General features: G+C 36.8%; 1 protein-coding gene across 1 annotated transcript in view; it reads right to left on the bottom strand.

Moving 5' to 3' along the window:
• Positions 1-17,204, bottom strand: part of LOC306848800 (aminopeptidase O-like) — a gene marked incomplete at its 5' end in the record, with an annotated part of 79,877 nt that overhangs the window by 13,602 nt on the left and 49,071 nt on the right. Inside the window, one exon of the mRNA XM_079383565.1 lies at positions 5,077-5,193. Coding sequence (XP_079239691.1) covers positions 5,077-5,193 — 117 coding nt within the window. The remainder of the gene's footprint in view (positions 1-5,076; positions 5,194-17,204) is intronic.

Raw genomic sequence — 17,204 nt, 5'->3', positions numbered from 1 at the left:
GCATGGGCATGTATGGCTGTCTCTGGAACAGGCCCTCTCAACTTTACTGATGGCTTAATGTATGATGACAGTAGCAGAATGAATTTGGAAGGGTACATAACCATCTTGCCTACCAATATTCAAGAAAACACCACCAGATTCATTGGGAAGTGCTTCATATTGCATCAGGACAATGACTCAAAACACCATGCCACCTTTTATTTGGTAAAACATGTATGTGTTGAAACGGCTAATAATAAAATATGACATTCTGTAGTTTTGTCTCCTATTCATCTATATGCTTTTCCATCACAGGATTAAATTATAATTTAAAAGAAAATACAGTTATTCTGTAATAATATTGCTGTTTTACAGTATTTTTTTATCAAATAAATGTAGACTTGGAGAGCACAGGAGCCTTTTTTGAAAAACACAGATAAAATCTTTGAACATTAGGTGTATATATTCAATTAAAGGTATTTTTCATTAACTTCTCAAATCTGATAGCTTCTTAGAGCTTGTAGCCTGATGGGATAGCAAAATGTCCACTGGCTGCACCTTTTAGAATTTCAGCAGATGCAGTGCATCATCCAGATAGTGTTTATTAACTGCTTTTTGCATGCTGTGTCAAAGGAAAGCATGTATAACCGGACATAAGAGATTACATTGAAAAGAGCAGCTTGGGCATTCTGTAAAGTCCTACAAATTTCAAAAGACAGCAGGATAATTAGATGATGATAAAGCATTCATTTTTGGATGCACTGTTCCTTTAAAGCAAGATCATGCCTGATTGGCTGACTCCTGTGTGCCCACAGCAGACTGAAGCAACATACCATGAGCATCAGTGATTACACTCTGCATCTGTGGGAGCGTTTCTGTGTGCATCTACATGTATGCTTGCAATAATAAATTGTGGAATGTCCCGTGTAATTACTGCGTCCCTGGAGAGAGGGAGAGAGAGAGACGCAGGCAGGCACACTGCAGCTGTCCTGCCTCAGGGGTCTCCCCAGGAATGCAGCTCAACTCTGATCCCCTCTGCAGCTGCCGGGTCTATACAGGGCACAGGGGAGGGCACAACGGCACACATGCACGTAATTTCAATTACGAAAACCCGTAACCATGCATGCACAAGCTTATACCATGCACAAGCTAATATCCCAATACGTGCCTTTTAAAACAAGTAGGTTAAGCCATGTTGGACACATGGTGACATGATACGCGCGCATCAAGATTGATATAAAGATATGCAAGCCTTGCATGGACTTCCTGATACAGCAGATGGCAGGACTACAGAAGCTCCGTCCAAAGCAGATAAAAACCGCAAGTCATTCATCACCAGTGATGCAATATTTAATAATACGTCAAAGGTGCAACCCTTAAATGTTGTAACACTTGCCGTGGGTCACACCGCCCTGGGAACAGATCATTCCAGAAGACACTTTGAGTTCAATTACTGTACAATTACAGTTATTTGGTTAATGTTGATTGTGCTTTCTGGTAGTTTTCATGTAGTGAAATGGTTATTGGGTTTAATGTAGTAGTTACAGTTACAGGGCCTCATTCACTAATAACTGTGTACAGAAAAGTTTCCCACACAAAGTTTCCAGGTGTATATTATTCTCACACACATTACTCTCAATCCAGTGTTGAGAGAAAAGGATTACTCTAAACAAGAGTACAGTAATTAGCATAATACATGCCCAAATCACCATAGGATTTTCTGCTCCAGTACAGATGCAAACACATCCTCATAAAGATGAGCTCTCATCTAAGAGTAAAATCTTTCAGTAAAACCAAGGATGTCATTTTTAAAACCACTTTCATAATTTATTTTTTAGATATATTTATATTATACGGCAAACTATTTCGAAACCATTTCTGTTTATTACTGTAAAGCTGCTTTCATTGTAAAAAGCGCTATATAAATAACGGTGACTTGACTTGACTATAAAATTTATTTTAACTTAAAAAAGATCAAAAGCGACATTAAAGACTTTTACATTACAAAACATTTCTGTTAACACTGTAAAATATGTTCTTTTGAACGTTCTATTTACTCAAAGAATCCTGAAAAAAAAAAATGTTACAGTTCACACAAAAATGTTTAGAAATGTGAATGTTGATATCAGCATGTTTGATTTCTGAAGGATCATGTGACACTGATGACTGGAGTAATGGCTGCTGAAAAATCAGCTTTACCATCAAAGGAATAGATTACCTTTTAAAATATATAAAAATAAAAAAGTTATTTTAAATTGAAGTAACATTTTTAACTTGTTTAATGAAATTAATACTGAAATAAATAATAGTTTAGGTTTATTTACCTTTAAAGGTCCGTGCGAGGAGAGCGAGAGACATCATGGCTTGGCAAACGAGCAAAGCATTGTTTTTTGGCACTTCAGATCTTCTACTCTATGAACTATCACATACTGTAATACAACTGAATGCCCAATAAAGCTGTTCACATTTACATATTTTCTGTTGTCATACATAAAACAAGTATAAATAGTAAACACGGCTTTTATAATATAGTAAAATAGTAAACAGGAATTTTGTCCTGGCTGCAGGAACACAAAATGCACATCCAGATTTCTGATATGCCTTTTATCAATTGCTCTCTTCCTGGCTGGTTGTCCATGTGAACTTTGCAACTGGGCTTTGAAAGTAGCTGTGATACAATGCGTTCTGTGTGCCTGACCGACAGATGGTACTCGCACTCACACGTGCAATACATACACACACGAGTCCTTACATGAAACAGCATACCACAACGCTTAGCCCTCACGCTTTTGCCTGTGCTCGCACGAAATACATGGCACACATGACGCGCCAAGGAGTGAGAGGTGCTATTCTCTCCTGATTGGCATGCTTAATCTAAGCGGAATCCATCCCAAATACTGTTCAAACACCTGAAAAACTCCTACGCTGGCTTGTGAAGTACGATATTGTGTAATGGAATGGAGGCTGTAATGAAGGCGTATTAACTAAAACCTGTGTCCTAAATTTGACCCGCTAGTATTCTTCTAAATGCACCATAGTGTTATAACTCATTTAAACTTTGAATATAAACTAAATATTCTTAAATGCATCAAGTGATAGTTTCAGCTGATTTACTTCAAATAAAGCAACTCAAGTCAAATTCAATAAATAAAATCCCAATATGTGGTGCTTTCCTGTGCAAAACTACCACAATAAGATTCTGTAGGTGGTTTCCAGGACAATCTTTATGCAGTTGCTAAGGTGTTCTGAGCATGTTCAGGTTCAGTCGAAAGATCCCATTTCCAGTTCTCAGTGATATTCTGATTCTAGATATGGTTCAGAACCCTCATTCAAAGTAAGTCTACAGGATGTTTCCACCCATTTTACTGCATGCCTGGTGAAAATTATAAGTCTGATCACTTTACAGAAGTAAATAGCACCTGTCTCTTCAACAAGCCACACACTCAGAGACATAATTCATGTCTGTAGACGAGCAATGACGAGTTGCCTTTAATACTCAGTGTTAGGGGTTTGTTTGAATCCCTAACCCTTACTGTGAGCAATATTAATGGCCATGCTTGCCTTTGCAAGCACCACTAATTGTGAAATATCCAGTGATTCATTTCTTATGTGAGAACAACGCCCAGTCATGACCCACACAGACTGAGTGGCGCCAACCACACCTCTCAACTTTATTGTGACCTTAAAGCAATTTTCATGCAGCGCTAATAAAAATGCACAGCTAATAAGGATTCACATCTATTTTAAAACATGAAAATTATGTGTCGGCAGCAATTCACAAAAGGAAAATCGAATGCTAAATGGCGACGGTGCTTCAGGATGGTAAAAAAATGGCTAGGAGAATTAAATCTGTCTGAAAGAAAAGATGACCGTCGGAACCTGGGAGCAGCAGCGGAGAAAAGAAGCCAGAGAGCGGGTGAGACGGAGGGAGGGGCACGTGGTAGTAATAACCTGATTTATTTTTAGAGGGCCTTTTGTTTTTCCTGGAAGGTCTTGATGAAAACCTCCCATTGGGCCTCAGTTTGAAACTAACTGTGGTAGTCTGGGACTTACTGTGGTCACCGTTTCATATTATCTTACATCTTTCACGCTGCCAAATAGTGCTTCACTTCAAAAGAACGTTGTGGTAGGTCACTGCTGGCCTGCCAAATTTTGCTCCCAAACAGAAGCTGGCCTCCTCTGAATTGACTAAGAATAACAAAGTGGCCTAATTGGCTGCTGGGACAGTAATTGAATCAGGAGGCAAATACCACAGAGGTTAGCGTTTGGCTAGCGTGCGCTTCTCAAAGAGCGCAGTGCATGGCCCGAAACCCCTGTAAGTCTTAAGAAGAAAACTCGCCACATGATCTGAGAGAAATCAGATAGCTTCTCTCGTGCTCGTCTGATACGGCCAAGCAAGAGGACGTTTCAGGGAATTCAAATAGACATGATATTTTCAAAACCTCTGTATCTTAAACAGAATGACGAGATTACTTACAAATAAATGCAAGCAACTTATTCAGTGGAGTAAAAGAGTAAATGTCAGTGATATTGGTGTTACAGTATACAAACTCTAAAATGAGAGTGACATAAAATTATAAGACTGATGGATTGGTGTGGTTTTTCAGCTGTGAACATAAGAGGTGTTGGTGGAGACATGACAAATGAGTTCAGCCTGCCTCTAGTCAATATTTGAAAAGGTGTGGAAAGGAAACAGCAAAAGAAATGAAGGTATTAAGAACACTTTTTCCTGTGCGACGTAATGAAAAATAATGATTGTTTTTTTCCAATAGTTCTTCTGAACGCTCCGCCCCCAAACTCCTAAAAATCATAGAATAAACCATTTCAACATTGAAAAGATTACAAAGAAAGGGATCAGTCTTCAACAACTATGAACTACTAAAACAATAATGTGAATGCACTGAAGCCATAAAAACAGATGTTTTTAGTTTCCTGACTGTCTCAACCAAGAATTCAATGCAAATGATGAGACCACAAAACAGCAGACAGTCTCAATAGATGGATAAGCATTAGTGATGCTGGGAGAAGGTCTGGAGGTGAAGTAAACAGTCCAGTGCAGCGGTATGATGTGGAAATATATGTAGGAGTGTTGGTTACCTCAGCATCCTGGGCCTGTAGGTTATAAGTGGTCTGAAGGAGTCTCAGTGTGGACAGACTCAGCTTTGGTTCCTCTAGAAGAAACTCCAACAGAAGAACCAGCTGCTCTGGACTCAACTGAAACAGAAAAACAAAATAGTTATGAATAATTTCATATAGTTAATAACATACACAGTGGGGTCCAAAATTGAATATATATATATATATATATATATATATATATATATATATATATATATATATATATATATATATATATATATATATTAGCAGAGGGAAGACAATTATAATTTTATAAAAAAAATCTACTTCAAATAAATGTTTTTTTTAAACTTTCCATTCATCAAAGAATCCTGAAATAAATGTATCCGGGTTTCCACAAAAATATTAAGCTGTTTTCAGATTTGATAATAATAAGATATGTTTCTTGAGCACCATGTGACAGTGAATACTGGAATAATGCCTGCTGAATTCAGCTTTGCAACCACAGGAATAAATTACATTTTTAAATAAATATATTAAAAAAGAAAAAAAAATTAAAATTGTAATAATATTTCACGATATTACTGTTTTTACTGTCAGCAAATAAATGCAACGTAAGAATTAGTGAACTTCCTTCAAAAGTAAACAAAAACATCCAAAATTATGAACAGTACTTCATATAGTATATTTTATATTTGTATTTAAAACATTATATTTTAACATTGAAAATTGCTGCACCGATAAATAATACAGGTGTCAAGTTGAACCAAAAAAAAAAAAAACATACATTTAGAAAGTACAAATTTTATTAGTGACCTAGAAATAGTGTATTATTATTTTCTTCTTTTTTTTCCTTTTTTTAATTTAGCATCCCAGATTTTAAGTTCATAATTTAATTAAGACACAATCTGACATGTAGACAAAAGCTAAAATAAACCACACCACAAAATTATGGCTTCAGATACCATCAAAAAATACCATCCATGAAGCATGATGGCATTTTCAGAAGGTTGATTAAGACATCAATGCTGTCTTTGAAGACTATCAGAGAGCCAAGCAGGAAAAGAGAAGCTCAAGCAATAGCTCGGAGTGGGAAGAGCATTCCAACGAGGTAGAACGAGAGGAAATAACATATTGTGCATATTAAACCTCCCTCCCTTAAAAGAGCTCCTCTGATAATCTTCAGAATAAGAGGAAAATCACATTTCTCTCTTCTCCAAAAAGCAAAGTCTGCATAATGGTTTCTAGAGTATAGACAGCTAATGGAGGGAAGTAATGCTTTGGGATTTGAGCAATGGAAAGATGCTTTAAAGTCTCATCTTGCAGTATGGAAATCAGGCCTAAACCAATTATTGCATGAAATGGCTATATTTACAGGGGATTATGTTTCTTTTTTCATTCTTAGCCTGCTTACTCTTTGTTTTAAGCCATGTTTCAGTCACTAAAACGTAACATTCAAGATGCAAGGAACCGTACAAAGAAACAAGCCGCAACAGTCTTAGACAGGTAGAAATGAAAAGTCCCATGTGCCGTACATTGGCATGAGATTATCAAAAAATTGTGCTGCCCTTTGAAAGCAACGACAGAAATTATGAGTCATCCTCATAACACATGCCAACAAACGTTTATAAAAGACACAACGTGAGTCACAGCGAAATAATCAAGAATATCGCTGACCTGACAGCATGCTTATATTATTTGCTGGTGTGTGTAAGAAGGAAGACAGAGAGGGAAATTCTGTCCTGCTTCTTTTATTGCAAGTCTAAAATCTGGTCAAAATCTATAATTAAAAGGTTTGCAGCTGTGGTTGCCAGAAATTCACTGGAAAATACAGTGATAATGTTCAGGTGGTACAGAATCCATGCCTGCATATTTTATACTATATTTTATTTTATACTATATTAATGATACAATATTAATATACCACTCTACTTGAACTAGTAAAATGGCTTTTGTATCTTAAAAAATACAATAACTACCATGTAATATCTAATATAATTGATCACTATATTGGTTTACCAGGGCCGTAGAATTGGAGGGGGGGGGGGGGGTATTATAGGGACCAATATCCAGGAACTACCAAATTGTCCCTAGCAATAATTTTGATCAAACAAATATAAATATATATGTTTTTGTATTTTTTGGATGCATCTGAAATATGTCTTACCATTGAGATTACCTAACGGCGCGCTTTCAAGGACATTTAATACATCGACGGAGTAAGAATAGGTCGCACACCAGAGGAGAAGTGGAGCCGCATTCAGAACAACTCACAGGTATTGCACACAGTTCACAGCAGTCCAGTTAAAATAATAAAAGTTCACTTCAGGAATTAACAAAGTTGCATCAATGAGTTTAAAATACGGTGTTTGACAAGACAGAGAAAACAGAAAAAAAGCGTGATCTATGGCTATTAGCACTCTATATAAAGCATATATACAGACAGGATGAAGTCATTATGTTGGCTACATTAAAAATAATTTGGGACAAATATAATGTGATTTTATAGTAAACTATGCGAGTGATGCTCTGTGGTGCGACAGAATTTGAAACAGCATCCTGAATTGTCACGGACACTCTTTAACTTTAGCTACGGTAAACTGAATGTACAAAGCAAACTGTTAGCTGAAATAACATCAAAATACAAAAAACACTGAAATAAGAGCGTACGTTTATCTGTCAATCAGATGAATATGAAAGTTTCAATACTACAGCAATAGTAAAGTTTTCTTTCAGAATCATCCTGGGTTAATTTCGATTCATATTAAAATAAAGTTAGGCGTGATTAAGACTAATGTTGTTTGTTCACAAAATCAAAATTGTGTAATTATAAAACAGCCTACAAACATGAAAAAACCCTCTGTTTATGAATGATGAAGTTATGAATATGTTGGCTACCATAAATAAAGAGTTTAGATGAGATGAAGCTGCGGGGTGGAGAGGTCGTGCTCTACTCATCCCCACCAATGTCAAAAGCAAACCTACGCCCTTATACGTTACTACATGGTTAACTCTGTTAACCAATGAACAGGTTTTTACAGTAGCATTTCTGCAGAGAGAGCAGACTGATGTGGCTGGAGATAGAGAGAGAGAAACAGGAAAAGGGAAATGGTTGAGTGAGCGAGGGACACGTAGACAGAAAGTGAGCGAGAGCTGGCATTAAGAGTGATGTGGTAGGAGATGGGTGGTGGCAGGCCTGCTATTATTACTCCATTATCACATCAGGATCTGTAGAGCAGTGATGCACAGTCTCCTCCCTCCAGTGCCACTTCCCTTTCTCGGTCCGGCCAAACCCACACACACACAGACACACACACCGCTGCAAAGCCTGGGACATTCACAGCTCCTGCTGTATTAATTATTAGTTACACCTTAATAATGGCGAATGAAGTAAGCAACAATCATTATCATTTTCAAATCACTACTCATGGATGCAACTTTTTATGACTTATGATCCGTTGAAATATCCTTCCCTAAAATGGTTAGGAAATGTAATGCTGCACCCCGCCTAACCAAAATAAGAACTATATTTGTCTACATTACTGAAAGAGGGAACTATTTCACTCTTGACTGCTCTGTGGCCATTCAAGGCCTTAAAAGAACCAGAACGCGGGACAAAATAACTATGTCAAATAAAAGCAAAATTACAGTAATTTGACCATGAGAAACCCAATAAAGTCATCCCGCTTTGAAGAATAAGTGGCAAGGGTCAAATTTTGTTCGTTTTCCCACTCGAATCCGTTGTGAAGAATTAATGTGGTGGAACGCAAAGACTTCTCACTTTCGGCCGATAAGCGGGTGCATCGCCGCCTCTGCCTCCGCCTCCGCTCTGTCATTAAGAGCCATTCAAGGGCCCACCCAAGATCATCGGATCCGCCGCCTTTGAAAGACGAGAGGAATTTAAAGTCATAAAAGATAGAGGGAGACGAAAGCTCTCCTCCACACTCAATTTGCCTCAGGGAATGGCAATTGTTTCGGGATGGCAATAAATACTTTTCCACACAGGGAACAAACCGCTGTGCCCAAGTCCACTCATCTTGTCAAAAACAGGGCAGAAATGAAAATGAGGTGATCGGCTATCCGGGGGAAACACCCTTTCACAATACATCACTCTGCAAAAAGGGGTTTTCCGTCACTTGGTTGGACTCAAGGAGAAAGTTGAAGAGTGGATTTTGGGTATTTTTTTTGTCCTATCGATTAGACTGTTCTAAAATACATGAAAAATGCATGCATACAATGACTCGAGTACAGCTTTTCTACTATGAGCATGATTTTAACTAGATTTTGAAAAACCACCTAATCAAAAGTCATGTGGTGTGACTAACATGCAGAAAAAGCATAAAACAGGAAAATATATCATGATATCATTTACCCTCATGACTGTGTGTCAGAAAGTCTTAATATATCATATAATATTTTCAGACAATATATTGACAGTGTATTCAGAAATGAGCAACAAAGCAAGGTTAGTTAAGGCTGTAAAATATAATGTGGTGGAAAGCCCCAAAATGTAATGATATTTATGAATTACCGAGTCAGTATTATTTTTTAATAATAATTAAGATGTACTGCACACTCATATGTATTCCAGATGTAAATCAAACAGAAAACCCCAAAATTCATCATTCGCCATTAACACGCTTGCCTCTGTGAGACGTATGGATGTCCCGGCCACTGTAAGATTCCCTCCAGAAGCACAGCTCCACACATGCAGTCCCTCTGGGCTGAGTGTGTGTTTGGTTTTCCGCTGCCTTTTTCATTTCTCTCCACATGAAAGGCTCTTTTCATGCAGCGTCCATTAAAGCCATGGAAAAGTTAGCAGCACGCAAATAAACAGAGCGAGGAGCTTAATGAAAAATTATGTACTTTTAAATCAGGAGAGCTTTCCTTTGACTTAATTCATCTCAATCGCCTCTGTTTTAGTCGTCGGTATCCCACCACTTCTAACAGAGTAATCTTAATAAAATACTTGATCGTCTCCAAAAACCCTTTCAATGAAAGTAAAAAAAAAAGCAATTCAGACTCTCTCGGAGTTTGCAGAGAGGACAAACAGAATTTATCACTTCCCCGACCGTCTCCTATAAAGAGGGGGAAAAAGCAGCAAGCAAAAGGACGATGTGGTGGGTAAAGAAGTACGGTGACTCATAGGTGCTGAGATTATGTTTCTGTTTGTGGAAAGTGAATTAAGGCTCACACACACAGACACACCCTGTCACCGTTATTCCTACACAAGCTGCAGGCAAACCAGTGCTTGCATCTACAGGGATAGTTCAGCCAAAAATTTAAGTTCTGTCATTATTTACTCACCCCCATGTTACTCCAAACCTGTATGACTTTCTTTTGTGGAACACAAAAGGTGGATATCTCTTTCAATATAATGAGAGTGAATGGAGATTTGGACTGTCAAGCTCTAAAATGACCAAAAGCACCATAAAGTATCATAAAAGAGGTCAATACAACTCATGCGCCATATTTCATGTCTTCTGGAGCTATATGTTAACTTCTATTGTGTCTATTGTATGTGCTTTAGGTCCTTTTCAGGCTTTAAAGCTTCAGTACCATTCATTGTAATTGTATGGAAAAGTACAAATGGCAAGTGCAATATTCAACATTTCTCCTTGTTTTGTTCCAGAGTTGTACAAGTTTGTAATAACATAAGGGTAAGTAATTCAAGACAGAGTTTTCATGTATGAGTGAACTATTTCTTTAGGTGCTTTTGTAAGCACCTACAGAACCATAAAAAAGAAAGCAAAAAAGAGAAAAAGTACTTTATTTGTATTGTTACGTTCCCACTTTAGTTCCGCAGTCTAGGGGTTTTAAAGAAAGACGTAACAATAATAAAGAAATAAGCGTGAGGAATCCCTTTTCGGCTATCCCAGACATTGTTGGTGTTAACTGTAGTTGACAAAGAAAAATTTGTGAATTCTATTGTCTGAGTGTTGTCTGAGTATAATGACAATTTAAACTATGTGAGTTTAAACCGTGTAGGGAGTTGGGCGCCAATTGGTTTGGAGTATCCACTCCTTAAACTTTTCTCCTGTTTATTGTTGGTTAGTCAGGGAGAAAGGTAAGATAAATGTCTTTAATTTTGTTTGTTTTGTTTAGGGAATTTAACTTTGTTTAAACTTTAGTAAGCCCCTGTTTTGTTTGTTATTTTGGCCTGGCCCTCTTCTGACGATTTGGTTTCTATACTTTAATTTGTTTTTGCTCTCTGATATTTAGTTGTTTCATAACTATATTGGTTACACCTTGAATAAAGAAAATAACTATTTAAGTAAACTCTCTCTCAGCTTCCTTTTTGTGACCAGGTGTGAATTAAAAGGGTGTTGTGTAAATGTTTTTTTTTTTTTTGACCTAATGTGAAAGACAGCTAGAGCTGGGATAGAAGAAAAGGGATTCCTCACGCTTATTTCTTTATTATTGTTACGTCTTTCTTTAAAACCCCTAGACTGCGGAACTAAAGTGGGAACATAACAATTGGGGGCTCGTCCGGGATAGCCGAAAAGGGATTCCTCCTGAACCCGGTTTCTTTGCTGTTTTATACACACTGCCAAGCTCCTGCTAATTAACATCAGCTGTTGATGATTTGGAGTACTGCAGGGGAGAGAGAGAGAGAGAGAGAGAGAGAGAGAGAAAGAGAAAAACACGAAAGGAGGGGAGAAAACATCGCCAGAACAACATACACAGTAAATACTACGTCATGGGACGTAACAGTATGAAGGAATTTTGTTCAAACAGGGACTGCAATATGGCAGTGTGTGTTATTCTGTACAGGGGGAAATTCCCTCCAATTAGACTAACAATGTTCTGACACAAAGTTTTACGTTCATTCAGACTGAGTGACAGTTTGGAGTAAAATCCCATAGGAAACCAGTGACATGTTCCACAAACACAGGAAAAAGGCCAAATGTTCTTTCACCTTTTGTTCACTCAGTGCGTGTCTGTGTTTCAAGCGTGTCTGGAATATGAATCCAAAATAAAATTATAAAATACATTCTGTAAGTCAGGTGGATTGTTTGTTAGATTTTTTTTTCCCCTGACAAAAATGAAGCCATAAACAGTAGTTGACAAACATGAAATTTAGATAACTTTTTTAAAGGTCAACTTTTGGTTTCAGTTTTAAACCATTTAATTACTGTCTACCTTCTTTGCAGTTTACTTGTCTTGTCTCGAGAGACAAATGGACCTTTGTGGGGAAGTCGTGGCCTAATGGTTAGAGAGTCGGACTCGTAATCGAAAGGTTGCGGGTTCGAGTCCCCAGCCGGCAGGGATTGTAGGTGGGGGGAGTGAATGTACAGCGCTCTCTCCACCCTCAATACCACGACTGAGGTGCCCTTGAGCAAGGCACCGAACCCCCAATTGCTCCCCGGGCGCCGCAGCATGGCTGCCCACTGCTCCGGGTGTGTGTTCACAGTGTGTGTGTGTGTGTGTGTGTGTGTGTGCATTTGTTCACTACTCACTGCTGTGTGTGTGCACTTGGATGGGTTAAACGCAGAGCACCAATTTCGAGTATGGGTCACCATACTTGACAATACGTCACGACTTTACTTTACTTTTAAAAGTACAAATATGCCATGTAGTTTCTGAAATGGTTTATGAAACAGCATAATATAGAGAAAATACAGTGTGAAAAAGCTTAACCTGCTGTCACTGATTGACATTTTGTTTCACAAAAACATTAGCAATTTGACAAAATGCTAGAGAAAGTGTTATTTCCAAAGAAATTTTGAAACACTGATTTATTGACTCCTTGTACTTGACATTTCACTAGTTGCATAGCATTAGCAACTTTTTAATGACATGGAATGAGATTATTTACTTCTCTTTCCATGATGAACAGTAAAGTGTTCAAATGACTCTCCAGGTGGCACCATTTTAAGTGACATTTAAAACATTTCATGTGTTTTAATAACAGTTCATGTGTCATACACAACCATTCAAAAGTATGCTCACCAGGGCTGCATGTATTTCATCAAAAATACGGTACAATTGAAATATTATACAGTAAAATCTGTGAAATACTATTACAATTAAATGAACTGTTTTCTATTTCAATGTATTTTATTCAATATAGGAATTTATTCCTGTGATGGTAAAGTCTTCAGTGTCACATGATCCTTCAGAAATCAGTCTAATATGCTGATTTGATGCTTAAGAAACATTGATTATTATTATCAATGTTGTATCAACAGTTGTGCTGCTTAATATACATTGTTTTTTCAGGATTCTAAGGAACAGCATTTATTTGAAATCAAAAATTCTAAAACAATGTAAAAGTCTTTACTGTCACTTTTTATCAAGTCTTTGGTAGTGTATCTAATTGTTATCACTACAAAAGACATGATTAATGGCTCGAATATAAAAAAAAAAATACCAAAAAAAACGGGATAAGAATTGTATGTTAATTGTGAAAAGTGCTCGCATTCTGCTCCCCTCTAGAGCCCCTGTATCCTGCCATTGTTAATGGAACAGTAGGAATATTAAATTAGGAACCGAAAACTGCAAACATTCACTACATATTGGGTGTTCTACTCTCCGACTTCACTCCAACATCTGGAAATGAACTTCAATTACAAGTCCCATATCTCAGAGATTACTGTTAATATGCTGTGTCACTAAGTACTGAGAGGCTTCTTCACCAAGCTTAAAAAGTGTTGAATAAGGCCAGAAATGTTGAAGGACGCAAGTGAATTGATGAAGGACAAAGCAAAGCAAAGCGTTTGGTATAAAAGTACAGTTAAATAGATGCATAAAAACCTAGAGACAGCCTATTGCACTGATGCAGAGTTCTCAAAGCGGAGTTTCACTTTCATCTGCCGCAAAACCTTGGAAACAGAGATGTTCTCCCTCTTTGAAACCTCAAGCGTTGGGTCTCCTCGAACCTTTGCCCTGTGGAGGGTCTCGTGTGGAAGAATGCACACCATTCACTCCCTGTTATTCTTGCTCAAGAGTATGTGCCTAAGTGGCATTATTAAAACACAGAGTGTGATTTCTGTGGCAGTTTTACTGCTTCTGGGCTTTTTATGCTGTCTGACCACAGCCTCGTAAAAACACACTCCGGCATTGACAGACGGCATAACACCCGGCCTGGGGTACTTGGGTTACACTTGCTTTATCCCTGTGTCTTTCTCTCCATTATTGTCTTTATCAGGGCTTTTTTTTTTGTCCCACCGGTAAAGTTTGCCTCAGGGTAGACCTCCAAAGCAGTCAAAGCTCTTTGTCTTTGAACGTGGCAGATCTCAGGGTATCTACACTGTTGCAGGATGATAGATGATGGCATATGACACATGGCGGTAAACACGCATCGGTTCTGTAATTCAGGTGATATAAGCCTCTCAGTTTCAGTGGCATCGGGGTTCACTCGTCACCACGGGGAATGCAAGACTTCTGTGAATTATAGATCATATGAGGGCGGGTCTGCCCTTTATAAAAGCAGAACTGACTGTGATTGTGTGTCAACTGCACCCAAACCCGATTCACTAGAAAAAAAAAAACATTGTCTTTATCAGTATTTTGTCTTGTTTTCCAGTAGAAATATCAAGAGCAAGATAAATTTGATGAATTTTTTAATTGTTTCATTAATCTAATTACCCTAGTAAAAAAGTAATATTTAAAATATATTACATTTATTTCATGCTAAGTATACTTCAAATCTATTAACATATTTACTGACATAATGCTCAAGACTTATATGAAAATTCTAATTAAACTTTACTTGGAGTACTACTTGTGCACAATAAATATTCCTTAATATTAAGCCTAAAGTGTGTTTTAATGTCACTATTGATGAGGATTGTATGATCTCTGAATAATACTGGTCTTGCAAGATATTTAAAGTGTAACTAAAGTATACTTGTAGTAGTTCCACTTTAGAACAATCAAATATACTTCAGTATATCTTTAGTTGGACTTTAGCACTAATTCTGCACAATTAAAATACAAATTAGCTCCAATTATTAGTTCCAATTTAGCAGACTTTAGGTGTACCAGTTCAGTATACCAAAAGTACAATTGCGGGATATTTTTTTATAAAGTATGAAAATGTAAATGTGTAATATGTATTTGTAGTATATTTAGCATGAAATAAATCCATTTCAAATACATTCTAGTATATTTATTTTTCACTAAATTTAAATTTCTGAGTTACACTTAAAAACAAATACTTTTCCAAACAATTTATTTATTCATACTTTTGAATAAGTATCTAAACACATTTATGTTCACTATTTTTGTTTTCCAGAAAAGAGTATCTTTGCTTGTAAATCAGTCTTGTTTTGGTACTGGAAAAGACGACAAAAATATATATATTTGTAGCAATCCAAGCTTCAGACACTGTTTTCCAGGAGGTTTTTGTCTTTTTTATTGATATAGTTAAAAAATAAATAAATAAATAATATACATAAAAGAAATAAATGCAGAAATTAGATCTAAACATTGTGTGTACAGCATGTGTGGTAACCACGTCATCACAGCTTCAACAGCAACTTCAATGTTGATAAAAGACATGGAAAAAAAAATCAATAAACCCCATTTTAGAAGCTAGAATCTTCCTGCCCTTGTTCAACAGGCGGTTAAAGATGATACACTGACATGGGCTCCATCTCTAGTCTCAGATTATGCTCTCTGTGAGCCACTCCCTCATAAGACAGGAGAGTAAGGATAGATCCATACCTGTGCATAATCAAGCTGACTGCACCAGACAAGCAAGTCGATGAGACGTCACTTAGTGAAACAGATGTGTCTATTTTCACAACATTAGCTCATGTGTAGTAAAAAGATCTCGACATGAGACATGGTGGGGTTAATAGAGGGGAATGTGTCACGGAGATGGAAATAGTAGGCATAAAGACATGACGTGAAAGCCCACAAATTTCCACAGCCTCTTTGTTATATGTTAAACTAAGTTTCCTAATGCAAAAGATGAAGTGTGTAATTTCTATACTGACAGTGGCACCAAAGACTGTTCGTTACAACAACAAAAAAAACTCACTCATTAAGTGTATTGACCCTTTACATCTTTCACCAGCTCATAAAATCCCTCTTAGTGACCCTTTACAGTAACACCTCCATCCCTATGAACCTATAGAGCTCAATGTATGCTGGCGCAGTGTAATCATGAGTCCTCCTCCCTCCCTCTTGTGTCCAGCAGCTGAGAAAACAAACATGCTATAGATGTACTACCTCTCGATACCATGCACTTGAAAGGTCTATTATGTGTGACTACAGCTGTTCTAACAAGAAAGGTTACGTTGACCTTGCCCTTTTAATACAGAGAATACCCAGCAGCTCTCTTGATGGGTAATGTGATACAGTTGTCACTGGGATGTGTTAGTGTTTCTGACACCCCAAACAAAGTGTCACTACTTGTGCATCGTGTCTACTTTGAGCACTTTGCCTTCAACTTTAATTTAGTAATCAACCACACATTAGTGTTCACTAAACCCAGAGGTCTAATCAATGAAATCAATTACAGTAAGGTTCAATTGGTCATCAATAGTTAACACTTTAGGTGTTATGAACTAACAATGAACAATATTTTACAGCATTTATTAATAATTTTATATTTTAAATAAATATTAACATTAATGTATTACAAACAGTGTGGATACTGTTAACTAAAACTACAGTAATACTATTAAATATATGTTTGGTAATTAAATTTAAATAAAACAGAAACTTACAAAATTAAATTGAAAAATAGAAATGCTGCCTTGGCAATTACCTGAAATAAAAAAGGTGCATTGCTGAAATTACTATAACTAAAACTGAAATAAAAATAAAACAAACTGAAATTTAAATGAAAACTGAAAATATAATAATAATAGTAATTCAACAATAAATACTGCATTCGTATATAAAGTATAAAACTAATACTAAAATAACACTGCTAACCAAAGATGAATGTATAAGAAATGAACAATATTTATAAATCAACATTAACCCAGATTAATGAATGCCATACAATTTTTTTGATAGTTAATGCATTAACAACTAAAATGAATGAAGTTTAGTTAACTATAAAATGTGAAACTGTTCAGGTTGTTACTTTAAATATGATGTTTATAATTTCAACCAGCTTGAGACAACAACATCTCAACCAATGATGTAACTTTGAGGCGGGGCAATCTATTTGTCTGACCAATGGT

This window comes from Barbus barbus (genome assembly GCF_936440315.1).
Source record: "Barbus barbus genome assembly, chromosome: 28".
NCBI lineage: Eukaryota > Metazoa > Chordata > Actinopteri > Cypriniformes > Cyprinidae > Barbus > Barbus barbus.
This window is presented reverse-complemented; position numbering and strand designations above follow the sequence as displayed.